Source organism: Pelophylax lessonae, assembly GCF_965119305.1.
Source record: "Pelophylax lessonae genome assembly, chromosome: 4".
Classification (NCBI taxonomy): domain Eukaryota; kingdom Metazoa; phylum Chordata; class Amphibia; order Anura; family Ranidae; genus Pelophylax; species Pelophylax lessonae.
Genome location: NC_138771.1, coordinates 131,401,722 through 131,424,592, shown reverse-complemented (window position 1 = coordinate 131,424,592; position 22,871 = coordinate 131,401,722). Strand labels below are relative to the sequence as shown.

The window sequence follows — 22,871 nt, the reverse complement described above, 5'->3', positions numbered from 1 at the left end:
AGGAGCTAGTAAGATGACCACGCCCATATGGGGGCGCCAGAAAAATTTCTGCACCCAGGCGCCTGTGACCCTAGGATCGGCCCTGGCAGTGCTCATTATCTTCACACTCCAGAGCAGCACTCCATGTCTTCCTCTGGTTCCAGCTGTTGTTCCCCTAAGGCTAAATGACACCCTGGGTTCACAGGAGAATGAAGAGAACAGTGTGGAAGAAGAACTGGACCTGGGGGCTTTATGTGATCAGACCAATGACAGTTCCAAAACAAGGTATGTAATGTAAAGGAAACAAAGGAATGCAAGGGGACTACAAAGTGATGAGATCTCTCCAATGAGTGGGAGTTGGGGGTCTGTCCAAACTGGAGCTAAGCTTTAAGGTATAACTAAAAGCAAAAAACATTTTTTTTTCGTTTTGGATGGAGTGAAGATGGCAGTTTTTATTGCTGTCTGTGCCCCTGTTAGGAAGATTCACCCTCTCAATTTGTCCTGTTTACCATTATCAAATATCTGACAGGGGATATAACCCTCTCTTACTCTATCGAAAATGAAAGTTTTGCCTATAGTTCAACTTTAAGCTAGCTGCCTCACTATAAGTAGGGCTATATCAGTATTTTGATTTAGGAGTTCTAATTTTCCCCAACTTTAATAATCTTAAGGGTTTACATTAGAAATAGGGTCAACAAAATTGTAATATTTTATTTGTGCATGTGAACAAGTCATTCTGTGTTCTGTATTAATAACAAGATGGTTACTATTGCCTTATAAAGAAACAATTTATTTTACCCCTTTCGGCATTAATTAAATAAAAAAAGTTTAAAATATAAATAATTTAAATCATTCAATGCACTTCCCAGGATCTGGAGTCATAGGATTTGCTCTGTGTTTTCCAGGGTGGTGTCATACATATTTCATGATCATTTATAGTCTTTCTATTATATCTCCAGGAATGGGAGCTCTAAATGGATTCCAGTAAAATCCTTTATCACGTTGATAACAGTATCTCTCCATTGCTTTGTAACAGTTTAAAAAACATTTAGGAGTGTTGCTCTCTTGTAGTTCTGTAAAAGTCAAATTAAAGGATCAAGCTTGACATGTCTCTTCATGGGATGGTCTTGGCCCTTCTGAAAAGGAAAGATAAAAAAGGGTATGTAGATAGTAATTAAAGTAAATTCAGCTACTGAAAAAATAAATAAATCAAGTGTGTGTGAATGTCTTAAAGTTGCACCTCTGTTAATAATGCCCAATTAACTTCCGTAAATAAATGTTAACTCACAAAGTATTTTAAAGAAAAACCCGTCAGGTGATGAAAAGGACAGTATAATACTATACTATTTTAAAAATGCTCTCCTAAAATTGTGTAAAACCCCACAAATACTAATGCTACCCACTACACAAGTCAAATAATAAAACATTAAATCCTTTACCAACGATTTATGGGATTTATCATAAGATACTTACACTTTGGATGTTACTAAAAACTTTTCTAATGGATTATATTTCATCTGGGCTAGGTTTAGACTGTATGCACATAGCTGTGGTCACTCAGTCTAAATCTACCCAAAGGTAAATGTTTGGTGCGCACAGGGCTACTGATAAAAATCGCAGGGCCCCGTCGTACAGACTACCTGACAGAACCAACCCCCCCCCCCCCCCAAGAAAATATGAAAGCTATATTTAGATAAAAATACACTAAAATCATTATTAGCAGACACAAATACAATAAAACTAACAGAATTCCTGCTAAATCTAGATGAAACTGAGTTAATAAAGCTCTTTGTGGATAATGTCTTGGGGCTCATGCTCATGGTTGCAGTGGTCTGTACAGTGTGAATCATTAGTTAATTTATGTGGCTTGAGCCACCTGGAGCTGTACGAAAACAGCTGCAGGTCCTAATTTGACAGGTGTGGGGATGCAGGTGTACGGCTCTGAACACAGACAGTGTGCATTCGGGGGCCACTTACCTCACACCTGTCAAATTAGGACCTGCGGCTGTGTTCGTACAGGAGCTGCATCCCCATAGAATGACAGGCGGCTCCAGCCCAAACCCCTCCTTCCCACAGCCAGAGTACCTGTGTTAATGAACCCTTAATTATATTTTTCTAACAATTTATTTTTACCAAGCCTGTTCGGAAGGGGGGTGAGGCAGGCTTTGGTGAAATATCATCATGACAGACTTACCTAAAAACAGATCTCTCCAGTGGCGTGCTGTCACTACTAAGAAAGATTCAATCTTTGTCTGGTCTTATCTCTGGATTCTTGGGCTCCAGTCGTTTGGCCAAACTTTGATGATGTAACTCCCACGCATGCGCACGGGAGTCATGGTCACAGCACAGCTCTCTCAATGGATGGTATGCTGTCCATTGAGAGCGCAGTGCACATGCTATCACCGGCTGCTACGTTTAGGAGATACTCACTGTATCCACAGTTAAGCCCTATTATAGGCTTACCTTCAGATACAAGATACAAAATGGAGTTTACTACTGCCAGATCACTTAGTGAATGGTTAAATAGAAGGCGTTTATACATGGATTTGCAGAGGGAACTGACAGTGTAGGGGAGAAGAAGCAATGTTGCATAGATCAGGAAGCAGTCTGGAGGAGAGGAGTGGGAAGCTCAGCTACATAAAGCACACTAAACTGCACTGGGACAAGATAAAAGGCAGCTATGGAAGCGTTGTAACAATAAATTCTTCACACCATGGGGATACAGCTGATCAGCTGTGACTGTGTCAGGAAGACAGAGCAATGGAGGAGAAAGGGTAAAACATATTCACACTCTGGGCAGTTGGAGCTCTGGGATTAGAAAGATGAGATGGGACAAACTGCAGGGAGAGAAACAAAGTTACAGAAGGTAATAAGCTCACCTAGCAGAGCTAACATTAGAGCCAGCGGGGGGCCACACAGGGAGGAGGATTAGTGACGGACGACCATTGCGTCTCTCTCTTCCTTCAGCAGCTAAAACCTGGCAGCAGGAAGGTAGGGAGAGACCAGCTTTCATCTGCTGGAGGAAGACAAACCCAATTGTTGTCTGTCACTAATCCCCCCCTTCTTTGGGCCCCCTTGTGTGCTTTGGCCCCCTACAAGAGTGGCTACATGTGAGCAGTGACAGCTGCTGTTGCCTTGTCATTACTTTGTTCAGGCTGGGTGTTCTCTGCTATTTGCATGCACCTGTCATTCTAGCTGAAATAATGTGCTGATTCTTACTGCTGAAACCTGGTGTATGCCTGTGTGATGGAGGCCTTAGGTTACCATATATGTAACACTAAATTGGCACAGATATGATCATTTTACTGGACCGTTTGTTCAAAAGCAATCATTGAACACACACAAAAAAGGAAAAGGATTAGTTTGAGTAGTTTCAGATGAATTTTCTATCAGAATTGGTTGCCATTTTTACTCAAATTCATTGATGAAGCTTCCCAATTAGTCGAGTTTCTGAAAGATACAGTTCTTCTTCATCAAAATGATTGTTCTATCAAACAATTGTATTATTAAATCAAAACCAAAAAATCTAATGAGACAGACAACAAGACCAAGCTGCTGTATTAGGATATTAGCATAAGATTATATAAAAAGCATAGAGTGTTACCCACAAAAATAACTGAATACATAAAATGCCAATGTAGTCCACATAAATCCTACAGTGAAGATTCACAAAATGTGCATGATTAATACATTTACATTACATATAATAGTTGAAATAAAATATATCAGATGTAGCCAGTAGGAAGTCTACACACCAAATAGTGTTTGAGTAATGAGTTACACAAAAGTGAAAAAATGTGCCAGCAGTCTTCACATCCAAAGTGGTAAAGTGCCTGTGCTTCACACCCTTAAAATGGTTCTAAATGCAGAAAGTTTTTTTTTAATGAATTCTAAGCATTAGGTAAACTTTTTGCATGCAGCTGAGGCTCTCCTGGCTCTCTCCCTCCTCAATGGCTCAGAGACAACAGGGGAGTCATTGACCCCTGCTGCTGTCAATCACTGCCAGTGAGGAGGTAGCAGGGGGTGGGGCCAAGTTTGGGAGTGAGCACAAGTGACCCGAGAAGAGGAAGCTCGGGGCTGCTCTGTGCAAAACCATTGCACAGAGCAGGTAAGTATAACATGTTTGTTTTTTGTTTTTTAACTAAAATTTAAATCTTTACAATCACTTTAACAATACACCCAGTGGCTCAACTCATTTACCAGATTTATTTGACCACTTATTTAAAAAATGGTCAAACAGCCCAGGATGGAAATCCTCAAATTCACAGGAATTACTTGGTTCTTAAGATCTTCCCAGACACTTCAATTCAGAAAAGAAGGTCCATTTAGGGAAGTTAAAAAAAAGAGAGAGAAGGCTCATTGCATAAAACTCTCCCTGATGCCATTTTACTTTTTTGTGTCAGGAAAACTTGTCAGAAGTGACTCATGCACATAGCAGAGGAATGAGCAGCAGACGGAATTGACACTTAGCGCTCTGGATTGAGACAAGTGCACACTATAGAAGGAAATGCTTTGTTCAGATTTCCTGTCTGAGCTTTACAACCACTTTAATTTTTGTGAGTATATAATTCTATATATTCTAATGATTATATTATTACAGCTACGGCCAGCATTAGCAACTTACTAACAAAGTCAGTAGCCATGCCAGGATGTGGTGGAAAGGCTGAAAGTGACAGTTTGCGTACTGTGTAACAGTTCAGCATGATTGTTGAATTAATGCGTCTGTTTCTTCAAGATCTTATGGATTAATGGCTTTAGAACGGGCAGTATAAGGCGATTAGGTATACACTTGACATCTGATTGATCTACAAGGAGACAGTACAGATGGTCTTCAAAGTATGATAGTCTCTTGAAAACTAGGAGATACTTGTTGAAGGATTTTTTTTTTCTTATTAACTGGCTTTTACACCAAGAATGCTGTCAGCGTTTGTCAAGATGGCTGGGTTTACTTGTATGGAGGTGAATGTCATAGGAGTGACAGAAGCAAGGCAGAGGAAAGACGCTAACTCTCTAGAGAGAAAGTTGATATTATCACTGTAAGAGTTGAAAGAACTACTGAGATATAGAAGAACAGAAGAAAATAAGTGGACAAGTTTGCTACAAATAATTGAGCTTTTTTTGACTTTTAGTGCTTTGGTGGTAAACTTTGGTACCTTTGTTTTCAGACTTAAGCCTCGTACACACAATGAAATATCGGATGAATGATCATGCATTTTTTTGCATGCTAGTCTCGTATCAAAAATGATCAGGTTACTAAACTTATGAAAATTCTCCTACAACAGAATACAACTTCGGAAGTGATGTGATGTGTTGTATCGTATTGTAATGTATTCTTTCATTTCCGAGCATACGTGGTCTTTCTCTTCCGATTTTTTTCAGACGAAAGCTGTACTGATTAATTGAAAATCGTACGATCTGGTATTGTACGAGAAAAATTTTCAAGTTTGTCCCTTCAGATAATTTTGAATGAACTGTCGTGGTCGGCTATCGAAAGCTCTGTATTAACTATCAGATTATGGTACGATCGCTTTGAAAGGAGTATTTTTCATCCAATTTTCTGTTTGCGTGTACTAGGCATTAGGTTTGTTTTAAAGTGACACTAAATCCTGGTTTCAAAAAATCTTATGTTGTAAGGAGGCCGAAAAACACATACACAAAAAAAATGTAATGACAAATAGATTACAGGGCCATTAAAGCGGTAGTATACTCCGCTATTTGACTTTTACCTGCAGGTAAGCCTATAATAAGGCTTACCTGTAGGTACAATTAATATCTCCTAAACCTGCACGGTTTAGGAGATATTAAACCTGCATGCAGCCTCTGACGTCTGCGGCGCATGCGCTCTGAAGGTCCGGCGGACCTTCAGAGCTCCTTGCCGGATTTTGCCGGAAAGTGAAACTCCCGCGCGCACATCGCCGGAGCCGCCGAACCAGGAAGAGACGCCGAGGGAGCATGTCAGCTCCCTCAGCGTTGTCCAGACGACCGCGCAGGGGCTTTATTCTAACGTAAGTATTTCATAATGAGCTAGTATGCGATGCATACTAGCTCATTATGCCTTTGTCTTACAGGGTTTTTTTTTTTATGGGTATACAACCGCTTTAAAACAGATTAAAAGGCAGAAATACTCATCCATGCTCCAATGTTAATGCCCGCCAGACTGGGTATCTACTCCCCAGGTTCTTCCAGGTGCTGGTATTGGGGTCCTAATTGCCCTGTGTGAGATAACGTCACTCCTGTGCATGTTCGGGAGCCATCCTGGCACACTGGCACGGGGTGGGAAATGTACAGCTCTGTCTACATTCTTCAGAGCATTATGAACAGGCAGGTAAATGTATTGTATTGTACAACATTGAATGTTCCTTATAAAACAAAAAACCTGCCTGTTCACATTTTTTTTTTTACTTATAGTTCTGCTTTAACTATTGGATGTGTATGGATTTTTGGATTTATGGAATAAGGATATCGTTTGGTGTAACTTTAAAGAAAAAAGAAAATGTCTATTCTCGAAACTCAGGACTAGACACTTTCAGAAAATACTCCGTCATTAAGCACAGAAGAGAAATTGAATATTAATATATATTATTTCTTACAGTAGGAAAGTGGTGCAAGATAGTAGTTTGGGTCCGGCTGAATCCCATCTCCTGCTCTGAAATCTGTGTAAGGAGTTGCTGTTTATCACGGCCCCATCGCCGGGCTGAATCCTCCAGCTGACAGTAGGAGAAATAACATGATAATGTTAGAACACAAAACTATAACAACAGAATCACGTATATTAGTTCACTGATGACTTATATATAATATTCTATATACTTATGTATAGTATGGGAGCTAACCTCTCTTTCTAGGCTCTGTACTCTTGCTTGTGATTTTTCCAATTTGCTTAGAAGAGAAAACTTCTCACTGTCGGTTAATTGTTCAGGAGCCTGGAAAAAATATTTGATTCTCCAATTATGTATCATAAAATAAGTGCAAAATTATACTTACTGAATTAATGAAACATTTCAAAGTTGAGCAGATAAACGATAAGACTGATTATATTAGGATAGAAGGGTAGACATGCTACCTTTGTGCCTTGCAGTCAAAGGTAAATGAAAGGTTTAACAGGGTCAGTCTCACAGGACTAGGCTTAAAGTATAACTAAAGACATTTTGTCTTTAGTTTTGGATAGAGTGGAAAGGGATTAAAACACCTGGCAGGTTTTTATTACTGCCTGTGATCTCATTAGGGAGATTTACCCTCACTAATTGTCCTATGTACCATTATCAGTGAGAATGAAAGTGAAAGAAAATCTCAAATTATGGGTTGTTCCCCATCAATCAATAGAAAGGGAAATCTTCCCACGGGGACACCTGTTTCGGTGACCCTGGTGACACCAGAGATTCCCTCACTTTGAAGGGATTTTCTCTCACTTCCTGTTATGGCTATAGTACAGGAAGGGAGGGGAATTTACCCAATGGTGTACTTTAATCTGTAGAATTAAAGACAATTGATGAGAACCCAGGCCTAGTTAAACTGCTTGGCACAAGAACATTCTGCAGTCTGGGCCAACAAAATTATAAATAGAATTGTTCTAAATAAAGAAGAAAGGTTAAAGAATAGTAAATTCTGACTACCAATTAGGGATGAGCGCAGATCATAGTCCAAACCCACCAGAGCTATCCAACAGGAAGCTGTCACTGTGAATAGCCAATCATAGGCGGCTGAGGTATATGCGAGGCTGCGGAAAATGCCTTTGTTGCTTATGATTGGCGGTCCGCAGTGTCAGCTCCCTGGCTTGATAGCTCAGGTGGGTTAGGACGAGCATCAGAAAATGCCTGAGCTTATCCCTGCTACCAATGAGACATCACCGTTTTCTTCATTTGATTTCAGAACACTGAAACCTGACTGGTTGCTATTGGCTATCACACTCTGCAAACCAATCACTGCACTTTGTACTGCTTACTAAAATTTCTTCAGCTTTCTTAGGTGCATTAGACGCTGCATGGTACCAGATGCACAGCAGTGGTGTTGGAGCATATGAAATGCTTTACAGCGTGCCCTTTATCCCAGCACTATTAGCTTAATATACTGTATATAAATTACAGTTAGCTTTGTCAACTGTATAGAATGTGAAGGCTTTCTTAATATTTTAATTTTTTTGGCCTGCGTTCTTATTTGAGTATTATTTGTCTTCTATTGGTTTTAAAAAGGTGGCTTTTGACATCAGCATGTCATACTGCATCCTAAGGCACTGCTTACACATTTGCATTTTACCCTGCAGCTCAGAGCACACTAAAACTCATGTGTCATTAAAGGCAATGTTATAGAGGGAGCCTGTTCACAACTGTGCACTGCGCTGCAGCACGTTGTTTGAAATATCCTAATTCATTTTTTTTTTTTTGTCCCCTTTTAGGCACTTTGAGGAACATAGATGTCAATAGTAATGCATGATGTGTTTTGCAATCAATCTGACCCCATAATTACAAACCAAAATGAGTGGTTATTGGCCAACATAAAAAATGCAAGATGCATAAAAACACACATTAATGCATGTGCAAAATGCACATCAAAAACGCATTATAAAATGCAAGAAAACATGAAGATGCAAATCTAACCCAATTATCCTACTCACCGGTAGGATTTGAGTAAACACTGTCGTGGGTTGTCGAGCTTTATCCAGTTCTTCCCTTAAACGTGTGTTCTCAGCTAGCAACGCAGAATAAACCTCTCCCTGCAGAACATCAACTCGAGCCCCTGAAAATGAGTTAAACAATTACCACATAAGTGTAAATGCTGTGCCATCAGTCGGGTTATCAGTCACATCTTTTATCTTCATGATTCACCCTTCACCTCAGATCTTGTTGTATTCTGTTTGTATAGCCCAAATGTTTTTTTCTCATTTTGTTTGGAATGGAAAAGAGATAGAAGCCATCAGGTTTTTGTTATAGTCATGTGTCCCCATGTGGACAACAAAAAAATAAACTGACAGCGATTTAAACCCTTCCCTACTCTGTCCACAAGCCATGACTATACATACACTTTAACAGTGCTGTCTTGTTTAATACTGTATTTGTATGCACACAATTTTTTTTCTAGGTTTTTGCTTACTATTAATATGTATCATAACCTTGTTCACTTTTTTATACCATATTCCCTCCTATCAACACTTCCATGAACTCTATTACCCTGGTGTATCTCTGCTGTATCTTAGTGTTTTTTTCCATTCTTTTGATTTATTGGTTAGCCGATACAAGGTGTTTTGGGTGTTTGTTGAATTCAACCTAAAAAACATATTTTTACACCAATAAAACCAATATTCTGGCTCACCAGTCTCAAAACTCTCAACTCAAAAATGGATACTGCTCAATCCCTTCCCAAGTGTGCAAATACACGTGCAAAGGGGAAAAAAAGGGCTCTATGCTCTATAATATATTAATAGTCCTAGTGGACTCATAGTGATGTCAAAACATCCATGAGCCTATTTTTTGGAGCAGGTTTGGCTGGGTTTCTGGTTTTTATTATGTCTTGTGATGTGTGTTTTTTAAAGATTGTTTGCAATAAAGGTCGATTTTTCTATGTGAATGGAGACAGCATCACATCCATTATTATTCATTATTTACTCCCATACTCTCGTGTCCCCTCCTCTCTATGAGTCCACTAGGACCTTTAATATATGTAAGAGCCCCTTTTTTCCTTTGCACATGTATTTTCACACTTGGGTAGGGGTGAGCAGTATCCATTTTTGAGTTGAGTGTTTTGTTGCTGTTGTATATAGTGGAGTTGCTCCCCCACCCGTGTACCCGAGCTTGGTCACTTTAACCTTTGAGGACTTCACTGTGCTGCTTTTTGTTTTTGGCTCACCAGGTTACAGGTGTGAAAATTTACAGACCCATGTCTGCATTCTTATTACAGCACTTAGAACAGTCTTTTATTACCAAATATATCCAATCAATCTGATACAACAAAGGCCCATAGACATTGTAGATGTTAAAGTCAAAGTTAATGGCCGTCATGTTACTGATATCCAATGACACCTTTAAAAGGAATGTGAAATGGTTTCATAGACTATAGATTGTCTTTCTTTTTATTATGGTCAGGACTAAAAAAAAAAAACAAAAAACCTACTTTATAATTTTTTAGTTAGGGTAACATAAAATAAATTTGTACATACAGCCAGCACGTATACCTCTAGTCTTCTTTTTACATATTTAGCTATCATTCCATACCAACTTTGCTTAAAAAGGCCTGTTTACTGTACTCAATAACTCCAGCTGGATATTATACACACAAGTGAATGACTCATGGCATTGGCCTATCCCCTAATAGGTGACTCAGTACTGGGTTTCAATCAAAGAAAAGGAGACAAAAGGCAGGCTGCTAATGCTCTGCTGTCACTTTACCATTACATTACCTAACTTAAGCCTTGTACACACACTAGTAGTTTTTTTTTGTTCAACCCAGCAGGGCTGAACAAAAATAACTGACAGCTCAGGAGGAGCCGCTGTACTAATTATCAGATGTTAGTACAGCAATCTCCCCTGCTGTGCTATTGTGGGGGGGGGTAGCCCTCCTGCCAGAACACTCCAGTCAGCGCTCTAAGCCTTTTTTGGTCATGCCCCTTCGAAAGAAGGCCAGCTTCTGTCGAACAGACTGCAGTACACATGGACCGAATTTCAGCTGGTTTCTTTTGAACTGGCCGATGTCGCCCGACATTCGGCCTGTGCGTACTAGGCTTTAAGGTGCTCTGAGAGTCCAGTTTCCATGTAAAAAAATAAGGATTGTATGCATATAGCAAAAAGGAGTTCTAAAACTTTAAAACATAAAAAACTGTTGAATTAAAATTGACCCAAACTATTTAAACCGACCATTTATAATAATTGCATTTTTACAAATTAGGGAGCACTATGTTACATTCTTGACCTAGCAATAGCCCCTAAAATGTTTCTCTCACTAGCTGCCTGTCTAAAATCTAAGATTTTTGGTAAGCCACCTAGGTTATGATTGCAGAACTGATCAGTATGGAACTGGCTGAAACATGCCAGAAGTGCTAAAACAACGGAAGAGAAATCCTTCAGATGTCAGGCATGAATGTACAATGATATATTCAATGTTTCCACGCTAAACATGCTCCCTAATGTGCTCACTTCCAGCTGTCACTCTCAGTGTTCTCTTTCATTTGTATTATGCCTTATTACAAAGCTATTTCTCCAACTACACATTTACCCTCTAGTTTAAGATTAATGTCCCCTTTCATCTGCTTATGGCAAGCTATACATCTTACACCAGTTCTGGCTGAGTAGCAAAGCTTTATCCATAGTATAACGAAACTGTCAAACAAGTCATCACTGTCACAAATACAGAGTATTAAAAAGTCTACTTCACTGCATTTTTAAAAGGCCATGCATTCTGACCAGCTGCTATGGGACTCATAAAAAAGATGCCTCAGGAAGACCACAAGCGCTGCCTGAAGGCAAACAGGCTTGAACCTGAGCCAATGAAATCAGGGGATCATGCAATGACTGTGCCAACCTTTTCTTTACTAGCTGGATGATCAAATGAATTTTGGAGTTTGTCGTCACCCTTCTTTTTCTGTTTTTTCTGCTGCTTGTATGTCTAAAAAGCTAAGGGTTGAATGTCAGCAGCTTGAAGGCTGAAATATATAGTCAATATTTTTATGGGATAGGAAGTTCCAATATAACCTGTAATTTATCCTTAGGTCTCTTTTAGACAGGCTGTCAGGGGTGGCAAAAACGGGCTTTGGTATTTGTAACTCGGGGTGTACAGCTAAAAATGGCATGCTTGTCAAACTCACCCACTGAGTTCAATAGGAGCCACACTGCAACCATGTGCAATGCACAAGATTCCGGCATGGTAGTGCGGTCTTACAGGCAGTTGGTACCCTTTTGCATATTTGTTGGTCCTGCCCAATTTCTACAACCTTTTTGAAAGGAAGTCCTTTAGACTACACTCCAGCACAGTTCCTCCTTCACTATTTCTCCCCTTCAAAAAAGGCATACTTCAAATCCCTCGCAATGCATCTTGTTAATGCAGCTAGAAGGTGCATATCGGGAAGGTGGGGCTCTATGGACCCCAAATGCTCTCTGACTGGTTTAAATGTATTCAAAGAGTTGCAGAAATGGAAGAGCTTATCCATATAACACACAAAACCCCCTCTAAACTCACTTGCATTTGGGCCTGTTGGCTCTATTAACAAACATCAGCTGATTTCACCCAACTATTGACGAACCCCTAGTACCATATTTCAAATATTAATCTGTGATATAAAGAGTGCAGTGACAACTTTCAATGAAGAAAGAGTGCTCCTCATGTTGTGACATCACTATGTCGATACTGGCAGTGATTGGGAAGCTATCTTTTGTGTATCCACAAATTTTAATTGTGTGTTATATGAGTGTTATTACTTTGTATCCAATAAATTACTGTACATATATACAGAGTTATGCTATGTGAGGTCTTTTTGTTTATCTCCACTATACATATTGCGGAGTTATCAGTCACAGAGGTGTGCAGTGGTATTGCCCATGGCAGTTTATCATCTTCAAGAATTAAAGATATCATTACAACACATGCGCTAATTGACCTATCTGTAGTGGGTGGTCAATTTTGTCCGGTAAGCCTTGTGTTTAATCACTGGGTGAAGATTTGGACACAGAACTCTTTCTTTATTGAAAATTGTCACAGCACTTTTTATATCACGGATTTATACTGGATCACTGGGATCATTGCGGACTTTATTTTTTATTGTTTATTTTTTAGCACTTATTTTATATTACTGTTCAGATGATAGATGGTCATTTTTTTTTTTAGCGTAACATTTTATATATATATATATATATATATATATATATACATACAGTATCTCACAAAAGTGAGTACACCCCTCACATTTTTGTAAATATTTTATTATATCTTTTCATGTGACAACACTGAAGAAATTACACTTTGCTACAATGTAAAGTAGTGAGTGTACAGCTTGTATAACAGTGTAAATTTTTCTGTCCCCTCAAAATAACTCAACACACAGCCATTAATGTCTAAACTGCTGGAAACAAAAGTGAGTACACCCCTAAGTTAAAATGTCCAAATTGGACCCAAAGTGTCAACATTTTGTGTGGCCACCATTATTTTCCAATACTGCCTTAACCCTCTTGGGCATGGAGTTCACCAGAGCTTCCCAGGTTGCCACTAGAGTCTTTTTCCATTCCTCCATGACGACATCACAGAGCTGGTGGATGTTGGAGACCTTGCACTCCTCCACCTTCCATTTGAGGATGCCCCACAGATGCTCAATAGGGTTTAGGTCTGGAGATATGCTTGGCCAGTCCATCACCTTTACCCTCAGCTTCTTTAGCAAGGCAGTGGTCATCTTGGAGGTGCGTTTGGGGTAATTTTGTTGGAATACTGCCCTGTGGCCTAGTCTCCGAAGGGAGGGGTTCATGCTCTGCTTAAGTATGTCACAGTACATGTTGGCATTCATGGTTCCCTCAATAAACTGTAGCTCCCCCAGTGCCAGCAGCACTCATGCAGCCACAGACCATGACACTCCCACCACCATGCTTGACTGTAGGCAAGACACACTTGTCTTTGTACTTCTCCCCTGGTTGCTGCCACACAGGCTTGACACCATCTGAACCCAATAAGTTTATCTTGGTCTCATCAGACCACAGGATATGGCTCCAGTAATCCATGTCCTTAGTCTGCTTGTCTTCAGCAAACTGTTTGAAGGCTTTCTTGTGCATCATCTTTAGAAGAGGCTTCCTTCTGGGACGATAGCCATGCAGACCAATTTGATGCAGAGTGCGGCGTATGGTCTGAGCACTGACAGGCTGACCCCCCCCCCCCCCTCTTCAACGTCTGCAGCAAAGCTGGCAGCACTCATACGTCTATTTCCCAAAGACAACCTATGGATATGACGCTGAGCATGTGCATTAAACTCCTTTGGTCAACCATGGTGAGGCCTGTTCTGAGTGCAACCTGTCATGTTAAACTGCTGCATGGTCTTGGCCACCGTGCTGCAGCTCAGTTTCAGGGTTTTGGAAATCTTCTTAAAGCTTAGGCCATCTTTTTGTAGAGCAACAATTCGTTTTTCAAATCCTCAGAGAGTTCTTTCCCATGAGGTGCCATGTTGAACTTCCAGTGACCAGTATGATAGAGTGAGAGCGATAACACCAAATTTAACACACCTGCTCCCCATTCACACCTGAGACCTTGTAACACTAATCATTCACATGACATGGGGGAGGGAAAATGGCTAATTGGGCCCAATTTGGACATGTTCACTTAGTGGTGTACTCACTTTTGTTGCCAGCGGTTTAAAACTGGCTGTGTGTTGAGTTATTTTGAGGGGACAGCAAATTGACACTGTTATACAAGCTGTAAATCCACTACTTTACATTGTAGCAAATTGTAATTTCTTCAGTGTTGTCACATGAAAAGATATAATAAAATATTTGCAAAAATGTAAGGGGTGTACTCACTTTTGTGAGATACTGTGTGTGTATATATATATATATATATATATATATATATATATATATACACACACACATATATAGTTTTCATTTTAGATAGGGCAGGAAATGATTAAACCCCTGCCAGTTTTTTTTTTGCCATGTGTGTCCCTTTACTTTTGGATTTTCCCCTCATTTCTATTCAAGGAGAAATAGAAAAAGCGAGTCTTTCTAACAGGGACAGACAGCAATTAAAACAAAACAAAACAAAACAAAAAAACATACAGGGGTGTTAAAAAAACATAAAAAAAAAACACATACAGGGGTATTAACACCTCAGAACAAAAAACAAGGTTTTGCTTTAGATAAGATGAAGCTTAGTGAGTTTTTGAAAATCAGCACCAGAGACAGTACTTACATGAATGAGAAGTGTTCCATGTGCTGGTGGCTGTTCTTTTTCTTGAAATTCCCCCCCCCCCCCCCCCCAGATACCCCTGGTAGATGTGAGCTTCTGGTGCGCGGGGGTTAATATGAGCCACTCCACCTGTCACAGGCACTTGGCAAAAGTGCCAGCTATGCCTGCCATTTTCACTCCTCTGCACCATTCATAGAAGCCGTACTATCAGTTCCCACAGTGAAAAGCAGTCTATGAATGGAGAACAGGCAGATAAATGATAAATGAAAGGTCCACCTGCTCCATTCATAGTGGGCTTTTAATTGCGGGAACTGATAGTATGACTCCTATGAACGGAGCAGGGGGAATGGGCGGGCATTTTTGTTGGGTGCCTGTGACAGGTGGAGCCATCCATATTAATCCCCTGCAGCACCAGAAGATCACATCTACAGGAGTATCAGGGGACAAATAAATGAAGATTTCAAGGAACATCTTTAAAGTAGAACTAAAGGCAAACATCTTTCCTGGTGCCTCCATGGCAGCATACTAGTGATAGAGCCCCGCCTCTACTCCTCCCTCAGGACTAGTGAGTAGCATAAAAGAAAGGCCCAGCCCCCTGTCCCATCATTCTCCTTTTTTTCCTCATACCTTCCTGACTGGTGAAGAATAAGCAGTATGTCCATACCTCTGCCTCCAGGCAGCTTTCCGCCGGGTTCAGCCTCTCCTGTGCGCAGTCCCGGTTCTTGGGTCGCTCAAAGCACTAATAAGGCCGGGAACCCCCTTCTGTGGATCTTTGGGGTACAAATTGCAGTGTTTCCTCATAGGAACGCATACTGCTACTGTCTCTTTAAAAATCTTTAAATGTTTGGCTTTGCAGGATTTTGCACAAGGACCGTCTTTTTTTTTTTTTTTCCTCTTTTCAGCTTGGATTCCCCTTTAGGTTTCCCAGTACTTATTTGTGTGTTTGTTTGTTTGTGTTCGTTTTCATTGTCATCTTCCCCTTCTCTTTCCCTCTTTTTCTTTTCCCTTCTTGCCTTTTGTCTTACCTTTTCAGCCTGTCCCTTTAAGTTTTCTTTGAAATCATCCGATCCTGTGTACTTGGCTCCCAGTCCTGGGATTCCCCCTGCAGCGCCATGCAAATCGAGGCCGCCCCTTGCTCCACAGAGTCTCGGCGTCTCTGCGGACCGCCTCGTAAGGCGGGGAGTAGGGCCGTGCACGAGGAACGTTCTGCGCATGCGCCCGCGCATGCGCAGTGCGGTTGAGGCTCGGGCGGCCATCTTGGATGTGGGAACCAGGTGTAATTTTGCCCTGAGTTCCCACAGAAGCTAAGGGGAGGGGTTTTGTGCTCTCTTAGGCTGCTCTGCCTATTAAAGGGCCATTCCACCTGCTGTCCACCCGAAAGACAGCATCTTTCCCTGCTCCTACCGACTTGTTAAAGCCCTTGGTAGGTAGCATTTTATAATACTTTTTTTTTTTTTTTTTTCCTCCGTCATCATTCCCATTTATTCAGTTGTTATTTGTCTTCGATAAAACTTTTTTTTTTCTCTCCCATTCTTTTTTTTTTTTTTTTTTGCCCTTCTTTTTTTCTCCCTTTTTCTGTTTTCCTTCTTGCGTTTTTTTCTCACAGCCGGTCCTTCTGCAACGCCCTACGATGAGCCACTCATCACGTAACCAAGATCCTCACAATAGGTATGGGACCACCTTTCTGTAAGTATTGAAGTAAGAAGGAAAAGAGTGCTTGTATGGACTAACAAGTGTCCTTTGTTCCAGCCCAACACACTCCAAAAGATCCGGGAAGTCTTCGAGGCACCGCGACCATGACAGTCCAGATCGCAGATCAAGATCTTCCCACTATAGATCCTCAGAAAGATCTAGGTCAAGATACCGTCGCTCTCCTTCTCCGCCATCACATTCATCAAGGAAGAAGTGCTGGGCTTGTGGCGCAGTACCCTTACCTAGAAAACTAGTCTGCTAGGACTGTTTTCGGGACTACGCAGCCAACCGGGAGTTGGAAAACCAACAAGTGGTGGATCTGCTAAAGCAGACAATGAAAGATTCCCTTTCGGAGTTGACAACTCTAGTACCCACACAGGCGGCTCCCTCTGCAGCTCAAGTTCCGGACAGGGATGATAGCGCTCCAGGCCCCTCTGGGCTAAACCCTTCACGTGCTGCGGCTCCATTACTTGGAGAGGCATCTTCAGGTCACCTTTCAGAAGAATCCATAGAGGAGTCGGACCCATCAGGCTTTAACTATGCCTTAATCCCACCTTTTATTCAGGCAGTTAAAACAGCAATTGCCTGGGAGGATCCTGAAGAACCCACTCCTAAGTCAAAAACGTATTTTCCCTTCCTTAAGAGGAAACAAGTATTCTTTCCTCTTATGGGCGAGATAAGAGAAATTATCGAAGAGGAATGGAAGAAGACGGATAAAAAGTTTTCATTGGGCCGTCTTAATAAACTCTACCCTCTAGCCGAGGCTGAAGCGCAATCATTAAATTCCATGCCGGTGATGGATGCTGCAGTCATTCGGCTCGCCAAAAACGTGACACTACCTATGGAAGATGCAGCTTCATTCAAAGATCCGCTAGATCGGAAAATAGATCTGGACCTAAAAAGGAGCTACCTGGCCTCGGGCGCAGCCTGTAAACCGGCTATTGCCCTTACATCTGTCTCCAATGCCATCAGGGCGTGGACGGAAAATGTTGAGACAGCGCTACGCCAAAATGTCCCTAGAGAAGGCATTGTCAAGGCACTGGAGGAACTGAAAATTTCAGGCCGATTTCATCGGAGAGGCCGCCATCGATACCATACGTTGTTCCGCACAATCAATGCTCCACACAGTAATGGCCAAAAGGGCCCTCTGGCTAAAACCATGGACAGCTGACCTTGCGTCCAAACAGAGTTGGTGTAAGATTCCGTTCGACGGCAAAACCCTCTTCTGAGAAAAAATGGACAAGGCTATTTCCAGGGTAACTGGAGGCAAGTCTGGTCTCCTGCCACAAGACAGGAAAGTCAAGAGAACAAGAGTCTATTCGTCTAGATTCCGGCCCTCAAATTCCAGAGATTTTAGGCAAACCAGACAGAACAGGGATAACAGAAGACCCTGGAGAGGCACCCAGGCCTCTTTTTTGAACACACGCAAAACCAAGGCTTTCACCGCTCCCCAGGAGGCAACGAAGCCTTTTTGACGCCAGAAGATCGCAACCCCTCCCAGTCGGAGCCAGGCTACAGGCTTTTCTCCCAATTTGGGCTTCGCGTTGTCAGGACCCCTGGGTTCTGTCAACAATCCATCAGGGTCACCGGTGGGTGTTTGCTCATCCTCCTCCTCATGCATCGTTTCAGGAGTCAAGAATACCAGCCTCGCCATCAAAAGCGTTGGCATTATCCCAATTCCTGACAGATCTTCAGCTTCAAGGTGCAGCCATACCGGTTCCATTGGCGGAGCGTTACACCGGTTTATATTCTCCACTCTTCTTAGTGCCAAAAAGGACGGGAGGTTGGAGGCCGGTGATAGACCTCAAGAGGCTCAACCGATATATAGAACTCGAGAGCTTCAAAATGGAATCCCTGCAAACTATCATTCAGGTCATTCAGCCAGGAGATTGGTTAATATCTCTCGATCTACAAGATGCTTACCTGCACATCCCAATCTTCCCAACTTATCAGAGATTTCTGAGGTTCGCTGTAGGCGAGATACACCTTCAGTTCAAGGCCCTGCCATTCGGGCTCTGCACGTCTCTGCGAGTGTTCACCAAAACCTTGATAACTGTCCTAGCCCCCCTCAGGGAAAGGGGGTTGAGAGTGTACCACTATCTAGACGACATTCTCCTGTTGGCAAGCAATCCAGATCAACTCAGATCCCACAGGGAAATTCTCCTTCAGACTTTACAGGAGTTCGGCTGGCTCATAAATTTTCAAAAAAGCAACTTGTCTCCGACACAACAGATGGTTTACCTGGGAGCCATGTTCAATACCCAAGCGGGGACAGTGTCCTTACCCAGCCAGAAAATGGATATTATCATACGGAGGATGTTCACTGTAATTCGGAGTACTCATCTGACGGCCTCTCAGTGTCTGAGTCTAGTCGGCACAATGTCCTCTTGTATTCCCATGGTGCCATGGTCCCACTGGCACCTGAGGTTTTTCCAAACAGGTTTTCTGTCACAATGGAGAAAACAACACCTCTCCCAGAAAATCCAAGTGACCGCCTTAATGCGCAGAAGCTTGTTTTGGTGGACGAAGAAGGAAAATCTTGCCAACCCCCGTCACCTAGGCTCATTCAACTGGACCATCCTTACGTCCGATGCGAGTGGGCACGGATGGGGCGCCCATTGCGGGGAGGTCAAGCTTCAGGGAAGATGGTACCACTCAACCAAAGGGGTGGTATCCAATGTACTGGAACTAAGAGCGGCATTTCTAGCTCTGATTTCCTTGGCACCCCTCCTCCAAGGCCACAGAGTCCTCCTGAGATTAGACAACAAGACAGCAGTGGCATACCTGCTGAGACAAGGAGGTACTCGCAGCAGGACCCTCCTCCGAGAGGTCGAACCCATCATGCTGTGGGCAGAGAGGAACCTACGAGATCTCAGGGCCGTTTACATTCCGGGCCGGCTGAACACAGTGGCAGACGCTTTATCCAGGAGGTTCACAGACAACAACGAGTGGTCCCTACATCCACAAGTTTTTCTCCAAATCACCAACCTCTGGTACCCTCCTCAAGTGGACATGTTTGCCACTCCGGACAACTCGAAACTGCCCAGATTCTACTCTCGTCTTCCCTGCTCTCAGTCGGAAGCAGTCGATATACTGACCTGCCCGTGGAATTTCTCGACAGCCTATGCCTTTCCTCCCCGCCCACTGATTCTGAAGTTTCTCCGGAGACTTCTCACAGAATCAGTACAAGTCCTGGCGATACTCCCTTTTTGGCCGAAGAGACCATGGTTCCCTCTAGCCATCCATCTCAGTGTGGAACCCCCCCATCAGGATTCCACTTTTTCCCAACCTACTGTCCCAGCAGGGACTATATCATCCGAACCCGCAGAGATTAGATCTGCGGGTTTGGAAACTGAAAGGCAAAGGTTTCAGGCCTTAGGGTGTACTCCTGAAGTCATCACGACACTTTTGAAAGCCAGGAAGCCCTCTACCAACGCGGTCTATTCAAAAGTGTGGAACAAATTCCTAGCGTTTGCCGCGGGGCAGGACTTCAACCCCGTCCTCCCCTCTACCTCTCAAGTCTTAGCCTTCTTACAGACAGGACCTTGATTTAGGATTGGGACTAAGCTCCCTCAAAGTACAGATAGCGGCAATCTCGGCTGCGACCAACAAGAGATGGGCCGAAGATCCTCTAGTGGTTACCTTTTTAAGAGGAGTGTTGAAAATTCGCCCTCCTGTTAGACGCTCTTTTCCACAGTGGGATCTCTCCCGGGTCCTGGAAGTTCTTTGTAACCCCCCATTTTCTCCAGTGGAACAGGCTTCTCTTTGGAACTTGTCATTGCAAACTGCCTTCCTCTTGGCCATCACCTCCGGCAGACGAGTCTCCGAGCTACATGCCCTGGGAATAAGTGAGGATCACATCGCCTTTTTTCCGGACAGGGTTGAACTTCGCCCTAGACAGGGGTTCATCCCCAAGGTCTCCTCCTCTTCCCATCTTCTAGAACCTTGGGCCCTTCCGGTTTTCCAAAACGCGGATGCAACTCAGCAGGACCTAGACATCTCTAGAGTTCTTCGAGCCTATCTGGAAATCACAAGCTCATTCAGACAATCTGACAGTTTGTTTGTCATCCCCTTTGGGAAAAACAGGGGCAAAGAGTCCACCAAGAGGACTCTATCATCATGGATCATCAAACTCATCCAGAAAACCTATAAAGTCAAGGGGCTATCTCCACCTTCACAAGTAAGAGCTCATTCTACTAGGGCAGTCTCGGCTTCCTGGGCGGCAAGGGCCAACGTTTCCTTAGAGACGGTTTGCAGGGCCGCCTCATGGTCATCACGTTATACATTCTTCAAACATTATTGTATCGACCCAGGGTCGCTTACAACTGTAGAGTTCGGCAGAAGGACTATTCAGTCAGCCATGTCTTTGCCCAATTAAAGATTTGCATATTTAGCATTACCCACCCATTTGTCTTGCTAGTTATTTATCACTAGTATGCTGCCATGGAGGCACCAGGAAAACGGAAAATTGTTTCATACTTACCGTAATTTTCCTTTCCTGGTGCCTATCCATGGCAGCATATGCTCCCACCCCTGGTATTCTATATGACAGAGAATGATGGGACAGGGGGCTGGGCCTTTCTTTTATGCTACTCACTAGTCCTGAGGGAGGAGTAGAGGCGGGGCTCTATCACTAGTATGCTGCCATGGATAGGCACCAGGAAAGGAAAATTACGGTAAGTATGAAACAATTTTCCGTTTTTTTCACTCTGGATAGAGTAAGGGAGGGTTATAACCCCTGTCAAATTGTTTTTCGCCATCTTTGTCCCATTGCAGAGATTTCCCATCACTTCCTGTCCCAAAGCCAAAAAAGAAGTGAGAGGAAATCCTTGCAAATTAAGGGAATTCCTTGGGGACCCCCAGGTCACTAGAACTAGTTTCCCCATTGGAAGTTTTCCACTCTGTTACTTTTCTGGGGGCAATCCAAAATTTAGAATTTTTCTTTTATATTCACTTTTAATGATAATGATAAACAGAACAAATAGAGAGGGTGAATCTCCATAATGGGGGCACAGGCAGCAGTAACAACTGACAGGTGTTCTAATCCCTCTCCACTCTATTCAAATCTTAAAAATAAGTTTTGCCTTTAAGTAAACTTTAGGTTGACAAAAGTAATTAGATGGATAAACATAACAGTGGTCAAAGCTATCCTTTTCTATATTCAGTACTGGTATTATCACCTCTATCTCCTTTGTCAGTACGACTCTTCTTCTCATCCCTGAGTTTATTGTCCAAGAGTTTTTCCATTTTCTCAATTACCTAGATAAAAACAAGGCCAACATAAATTTACCATTAGACACAAATGATCTGTGCTAGGCGAGGAATTGAACAGAGAGGTAAGTGTTTTCTTGTTGTATGTCTTTTTTTATCTTCACAGAAAATGTAGCACAGTAAATGAGAAATATTGACTGATGGCTGGTAACTGATGTTTGTAAAATTCGGGTGATGGGAGGTTAATCCGAGGAGAATGTCTTATGAGAAGGGTGGATTGTTAGGACAGAGCCATTCTTTTGCACACAGAACAGGCAGGATAATAGGATATGCTGGTATGTGGGTGCCCCCTATCAGAACTGTGTTCAGGGCTGCATGCACATTATTGCATTTACATAAGGGCTAACGATCTGCTAGTACAAAGAAGAGCGTTTTCATTTACAAAAAAACACAGATTTTGTTTTTTCATTTAAACTAGTTATAAAGAAATGTACTCATTGGTTATGATGTGAAGGTAGAATGATCTGAGCATGGAAATAAAACTATATTTATATTATGTGACAGCACTGGAAAGTCTGTATAATATATGAAGTCTAGTTTATCGGTCTGTAACTGCACCCGTCATGAGAAAATCTGAGTCTGCCATTGGTGATTTTCCTGAAATGCTGTTATGCTGACCAGTTACTGACTCAGAATATTTAAGCAGATCACGAAAGTCAAAGATCCAAATCTTGCATACTTGTTCCAGATAAATGAGCCAGTGGTGTTTATTTACTAAAAGCCAATAGACTGTGCACTTTACAAGTCCAGTTTGATTCAGCAAGTGCAGTTACTCAAGAGCAAAGTAAATGAGGAGAAGCTCTGCTGACTTCCATCATCCAATCATGTGTAAGCAAAAATGCTGTTTTTTTTCCTTGCGTGTGATTGGGTATTCCTTGTAATATGAAGTTTTACCTCATTTATTAAGTTCTAGAGCAACTGCAATTGCAAAGTACACAGTATATTTGCCTTTAGTAAATCAACCTCAAAGTGTTGAAGCTCAACAGTCAGAAGACTAGCATTTTCACAAGGAATGATTCACAGTAGAAGGCTCCATGTTTTGCCCATGAGTTTTTCATTAAAAC

General features: G+C 42.1%; 1 protein-coding gene across 1 annotated transcript in view; it reads right to left on the bottom strand.

Moving 5' to 3' along the window:
- Positions 1-803: 803 nt before the first annotated feature.
- Positions 804-22,871, bottom strand: part of CCDC33 (coiled-coil domain containing 33) — a gene marked incomplete at its 5' end in the record, with an annotated part of 191,281 nt that continues 169,213 nt past the window's right edge. The window contains 5 exons of the mRNA XM_082254937.1: positions 804-1,115; positions 6,570-6,686; positions 6,813-6,902; positions 8,591-8,712; positions 21,717-21,795. Coding sequence (XP_082111063.1) covers positions 1,062-1,115; positions 6,570-6,686; positions 6,813-6,902; positions 8,591-8,712; positions 21,717-21,795 — 462 coding nt within the window. The 3' untranslated portion in view covers positions 804-1,061. The remainder of the gene's footprint in view (positions 1,116-6,569; positions 6,687-6,812; positions 6,903-8,590; positions 8,713-21,716; positions 21,796-22,871) is intronic.